We start from the raw sequence: 6277 nt of genomic DNA on the forward strand, positions 1-6277 counted from the left end.
TGTCCAGTGTCCTCACGTGTTTGAGGACTCACTGCTGAGCTGTGCAGGTTGTGTAACTGTGTTATCTCTGACTACAGCAGCAGACTGAACACCTGCAGGATCGATCTATCTATCTATCTATCTATCTATCTATCTATCTATCTATCTATCTATCTATCTATCTATCTATCTATCTATCTATCTATCTATCTATCTATCTATCTATCTATGCTGCTGTCAGTGTTTGCCGCCCCCTGCTGGACGTCCCGCCTCATCACACCGAGCGCGTCATTGTCGTCCATAAACTTTATTTAAAAGTTCAAAGTGCGCATTAGTTGACATTTTGGAAGCAGGATGAGCCAATCACAGCCTGCTCCTCCTCCTCTCTTTCATTCTCTGTGCTCTGAACAGCAGCGATCTCATTTACGCACATTACGTGAACGTAGCACAGACTCCGGTTACCGGGGCTGCGTCAGCTGTTTCTATTTTCTCCATCTCGCCCTCCGACCCGGAAGTGCTCGCGCACACACATACGCTCACGTACCCGCACGCAGAGCGTACGCGTTCCTCCCTCCATCACACACCGGACTCCGCTTCGACCACCGACACCGAGCTCTGTGGGCCGGACCGAGCAGGACCGCGCCATGTCCCTGCAGCTGCCCCCGTGCGTGATAGACTGCGGGACCGGGTCAGGACAAGCGCACACACGCGCACACACACACACACACACACACACACACACACATGCGCGCGCAGTGGCAGTACATGTGACGTCATGTGTTTTTGTGAACAGCATCATGTATGTGGATAAGATAGCCTTCATTAGTCCCACGCGTGGGAAATTAGGTTTGTTACAGGAGTGGACGGTGCAAAGTTGCATAGAAAAATTTGAGAAAAAACACTGGAATAATATATCATAAGGTACTGTACACAATAGAATAGAATAGAATAAAAATAAAATACTATATACAATCGAATAAAATAGAATACAAATGCTATATACAATATGAGTATAATACAACGATGCCAGAAAGAGTATTGCACTTAGTCTTGTTGCACATGTGTGGGTTTGTGTGTTTGATCAGTTGGAGTCTTTGTTGTGGAGTCTGACAGCAGGAAAGACCTGTGAAATCTCTCCGTCCCACACCGTGGGTGCTGCAGCCACTGAAGGAGCTGCTCAGTGCTGTCAGAGTCTCCTGCATGGGGTGGGAGACGTTGTCCAACAGGGATGACAGCTTAGCCCCCGTTCTCCTGTCACTCACCACCTCCACTGGGTCCAGAGTAGAGCAGGGCGATATGACCAAAAATATTTATCACCATATACATTTGAACATTTGCAATAACAATATAACTGACGATATAATTGACACTAGACAAAATACTTTACAACTCCACAACTTTATTAGTGCAAAAAACCCCATCAATGTATTTTCACTTAAACAAGCAGCTGTTTTATCTGCATTAAAGTTATATAAAATGTAACAGTGCAAATGCAAATTCTTTGCTGACATTTCCAGTGGAAACCGGGCGACATATCCTCAGCATGACCATGTATAATATCCACAAAACTTAAAACGAGGTTATACACACACAACACGGTAACATTATATTGAAGCGCAGTACGTATCACTCCGCGAGGCTCCGCCTACGATAGCCGTAATGCTCCGACAATCCATCAAGCAGTGCGGCTTCGTAGCTTAGCAAAGTTGTACTAAAACATTTAACAGATTTTCGAGCGCCGTGTACATAAAATGGTTTCGAGGTCAGTAAACACGACCAGAGTTCATACATAAGGCGCACGGGATTATAAGGGGCTCTGTCGACTTTCAGAAAAATCAAAGGATTGATTTTAAGTGCGCCGTATTTTCCAAAAACACGGTAATAACGACGGCCCGCTAGCATGCTCTACCAAAAATAGTGCTTTGTTGTGTGTCTGACGGACGAAAGCTAAACCAGTTTTACCCATATTCTATCGCCATATTTCATTTTCCTATCGTTGCCCAAAATTACTCCGGTATTACCGTGAACGGTATGATATAGCCCAGCCCTAGTTCAGAGGGCATCCTAGAACAGAGCTGGCCCTTCTGATCAGCCTATTCAGTCTCTTCCTGTCCCCGGCAGAGATGCTGCCGCCCCAGCAGACCACACCATAAAAGATGGCTGAGGCCACCACAGAGTCATAGAAGGTCTTCAGGAGTGGGCCCTCCACTCCAGAAGACCTGAGTCTCTGCAGCAGGTACAGCCTGCTCTGCCCTTTCCTGTAGAGGGCGTCTGAGTTATGAGTCCAGTCCAGTTTGTTGTTCAGATGAACACCAAGCTACCTGTAGCTGTCCACAGCCTCGATGTCCATACCTTGGATGTTCAGTGGTTGCAGTGGAGAATGCTTGTGCCTGTGGAAGTCTACCACCAGCTCCTTGGTTTTACTAGTGTTGATCTGGAGGTAGTTCAGCTGGCACCAGTCCACAAAGTCTTGGGTCAGTCCTCTGTACTCCTTGTCGTCCCCATCAGTGATGAGGCCGACTATTGCAGAGTCATCAGAGAACTTCTGCAGGAAGCACTGGGTGGAATTGTGGGAGAAGTCTGCAGTGTAGATGGTGAAGAGGAACGGAGCCAGAACCGTTCCCTGTGGGCCCCCGTACTGCAGACGACCCTGTCCGACACACAGCCCTGAGTCCTCACATACTGTGGTCGGTCGGTGAGGTAGTCCAGGATCCAGGTAGTGAGGTGATGGTCCACTCCAGAGTTCTCCAGCTTGTCCTTCAGGACCGTGGGAAGAATGTTGTTGAAGGCACTGGAGAACTCAAAGAACATGATTCTCACAGTGCTTCCAGCGGTCTCCAGGTGAGCGAGGGAACGATGTAGGAGGTGAATGACGGCATCATCCGCTCCAATGCCAGGCTGGTAGGCAAACTGAAGTGATGAGCTTGTTAGGCGCCGAAGCTGAGCCAGGACCAGCCACTCCAGAGTCTTCATCAGGGGGGATGTCAGAGCCACACACAGGAGGTTTTCCAGAGCTGTGGGACTCTCCCCAGCCTCAGGCTCAGGTTGAAGAGGTGCTCCATCACCCCACACAGTTGGTCCGCGCAGGACCTGACGACCCTTGAGCTGATGCCATCTGGACCCGCAGCTTTCCTGGCTTTAATCCTCCGGAGTGAGTGTGCGTGTTTGTGTGTGTGTTTTTGTACGCGCGCGTGCTTGTGTTTACAGGGACAGATTACCAAAATAAAAGCTGGCTCATGGAATCATCCATCAGTGGGTGGAGGTAAACGCGCTGTGATGATCAGGTGGTTGGAGCAGGTGAGGGGCTGATGGCGGTGCTTACACTGAGCTCCAGCTGTTCCACATGTTCATCCAGCTGCTGCTGTGGGAGCTGCTGGTTGGGTGGAGGTTCAGGTGAAGTTGTGGACCAGTCTGTGCGCGATCTATTCTGGGCCACAGTGTGAATGTGGGACAGCTGCACACTGACCCCCCTCCCCCTGTTCAGAATCAGAGATCACGTGATCTCCTTCAGCCTCGACGTCGGTCCATGCCCCCGAGCCAAGGTGACATCGTGGGGTCGTTTAGAAATAGCTCACGGCTGCAGGCGTTTAAAGGGTGACGCTGAGCTGACTGTCAGCCGTGAACGCACGCATAACAGCCAAAAACACTCAGAGCAGGTCCCAGATCAGTTTGGTCTGGCTTTGGAGAGGGATCCCAGGGTCCAGGGTCAGGTATTAGAACTGATCCCAGGGTCCAGGGTCAGGTATTAGAACTGATCCCAGGGTCAGGTATTAGACGTGTGGGTCTATCCAGCAATCACAGCCAGTTCAGTTCATTTTTAATCTTTCATGATTTATTTGTCAGAACTCAGTTTAATGGAACAAGATGTCATTTTTTTTGTTCGTGTTTTTTTGATGTAGTGAAAATACTACAGTTACTTTACAGTTACTACAGTTACTTTAGGTACTTTTCCCTTGTGATGAGGTAAAAGGATATCATCCTAAGGACAGGTCTGCAGTAAAAATGAGTCAAACACTGTGAGTGTCGTCAGGCAAACGCTCCTGAAGTCAAACTGCTGAAATGATGTTTCGGTGCTTTGTATCTGCAGGTCCTGATTATTGTTACTGTTGCTCATCATTTTCTACATGAACTGAATATTTACATAGAGGTCAAAGACAAAGCAGTAATCGGTCACGCCTCTGTTTGCTGACTCATTTCCTGATGTTTTATCAATGTTTTATGTGCAAAACTGAATTTATAAATGTCTGCTGGGAGTCACTCCACTGTTTTCCACAGAGGCCGTATTTGGACCCACAGCCAGATGTTAAGAACCTTTATGTCTAACTGTTGTTTCTGTCTGTGTGGCTGCAGATACACAAAGATCGGCTATGCAGGAAACACCGAGCCACAGTTCATCATGCCGTCCTGTAAGCATCTCACAGCAACGACGGACAGACAGTTAAGGTTAAGTTAGGTTCACTTTCTGTTTCTAAAGCTCAAAGTGAACCTAACTCTGCGTCTTCATCAGTTCTTCCACATAAGTATAAAAATATAAGTCTTTATCTAACCAGAGAAGCTTAAATCTAATCACATCTTTGAAATGACCAAACAAACAGTTTTAGGTTCAGAGCAGCCCTCTGATAGGCTGCAGCCTCTCTAAACTGGGTAAATGTTTGATAAAAATGGATGAATGGTAGTTCAAGGCTTTGTCAGTAGAAGGTGTGAATGAGTACACCACATTATCCACAGCATAGTAATGAATAGAGCCGCTGTTAGTCAGTGATACCAGGTTATTTGAGAACCAGGTGAATAGGTCAGAGCCAAGTACTGACCCCTGTGGAACACCTTTTGTCCCAGTTCTCCAAATAAGATAACTGTGACATGAGTTCCAAGTCAGAACCAACCAGTCTAAAGCTGCATACACACTGGAAGGTATTCTCAGTAACGAGTGAACCATCTTTGGCCACTTCAAGCGCACGTGGATGAAGAAAGGGCCGCTGATGTGAAGTGTGCAGATCTGTGATGTTCTCTCCTCAACTTGGAGGCGAGCAACTCAAGGGTCTACCCAATGACAGCGAAGAATACCACTGAGTGGTAAATACATTAGAGGGTCACCTAGGCAACCGGAGCCTGGAACGCTTTGAAGTGGTCGGCTACAAAACAGTATGTGATGGGCCAACTGGTTCCAGCGTGGACTTAAATGTGAGAGCTTTATGGTCCAATGCTGCACACTCCACCACATCATTAACCTCCTCACACGCTGCGTCAAGTCTAAAGGCAAACAGGTTCCAGATATCAGACTAAAACTGGACCAACCGAAGGTTTCGGAGCGCGCGACAGTTTGGATATGAGGTTGTGCTTTCATCACGGCCTCTATCACCTCCTTCATGGAGTTACTCAGCTCAGTTTCATGTATACACCAACAGTCAGCTGAAGGCTGCTTTGATGACTGATTTCCCATCATGCAGCATGTCAGCGCTTCGTTACCCACATGTGTAAATGTGCCAACAGGAGGCGATCCTGGTTATGTACTGCTGCAGACTTTCACAGTTAATAAATGTGTGAGATTACTGTGCATTACACACTGATGCACTGCAGGCTCTCCCTGTGAGCAATGCAGACGGTCAGGTTAGGGAGGAACTGCTCCACATGTCTGTTCCTCTGTCAGCTGCAGACTCAACAAACCGTGTGTTTAACCCCCCACTCCGGTGAAACCATCCTAGTCTGACAAAACGTCCTACCCGTGTTATAATTAGACAGTGACTTGCTACTAAACCTAACCAAAACCATAACCTTAAGAAGTATTCCGGATGGGTGAAAGAAAGAGAAGTTAATTCGGCGTTGGTGTAGTGCGCATGCGCCACGTCTGCGCAGAAACATTGGGTAGGATGTTTTTTCAGGTAGGATGGATTCCCAGAACACCGGCACATAGTGCTTTGAGTAGCCATAATAAACTTTTCAATGGTTTATTCTGCTGTAACCAGTGAAAGCCGTGACTCATGTATGTTTATGGTTGTGTTAATGGCATGCACCAGGTATCGCAATCAAGGAGTCGGCCAGCGTGGGAGAGCAGGCCCAGAGGAGGCTCGTACGAGGAGTCGATGACCTGGACTTCTACATCGGCGACGAAGCCGTAGACAAACCCAACTATGCAACCAAGGTAGGAAAAGGAAAAGAAGCAGGACCCTGTTTGTGCAACGAGATGTAAATGAAACCTGATGGTTTGGTCTGCTGCTGTTCTCCGTCCTTTGCTGTTTAGTGGCCAATCCGACACGGGATGGTGGAGGACTGGGACCTGATGGAGAAGTTTATGGAGCAG

The 6277-nt window shown here is 47.7% G+C and overlaps 1 protein-coding gene across 2 annotated transcripts in view; it reads left to right on the plus strand.

Annotated features, from left to right (window-relative positions):
- Window positions 1-428: 428 nt before the first annotated feature.
- Window positions 429-6277, plus strand: part of actr3b (actin related protein 3B) — a 13361-nt gene continuing 7512 nt past the window's right edge. Inside the window, exons 1-4 of one of the 2 annotated variants that reach the window (XM_082546829.1) lie at window positions 429-667; window positions 4330-4385; window positions 5994-6118; window positions 6218-6277. The exon at window positions 6218-6277 is cut by the window's right edge and continues 51 nt beyond it. In XM_082546829.1, the coding sequence (XP_082402955.1) occupies window positions 624-667; window positions 4330-4385; window positions 5994-6118; window positions 6218-6277 (285 nt within the window). In that variant the 5' untranslated portion in view covers window positions 429-623. Of the gene's footprint in view, window positions 668-4329; window positions 4417-5993; window positions 6119-6217 lie in introns of both variants that reach the window. The other variant, XM_082546830.1, reaches the window with a different exon arrangement.

This window comes from Aulonocara stuartgranti (genome assembly GCF_965226115.1).
Source record: "Aulonocara stuartgranti genome assembly, chromosome: 9".
NCBI classification, from domain to species: domain Eukaryota; kingdom Metazoa; phylum Chordata; class Actinopteri; order Cichliformes; family Cichlidae; genus Aulonocara; species Aulonocara stuartgranti.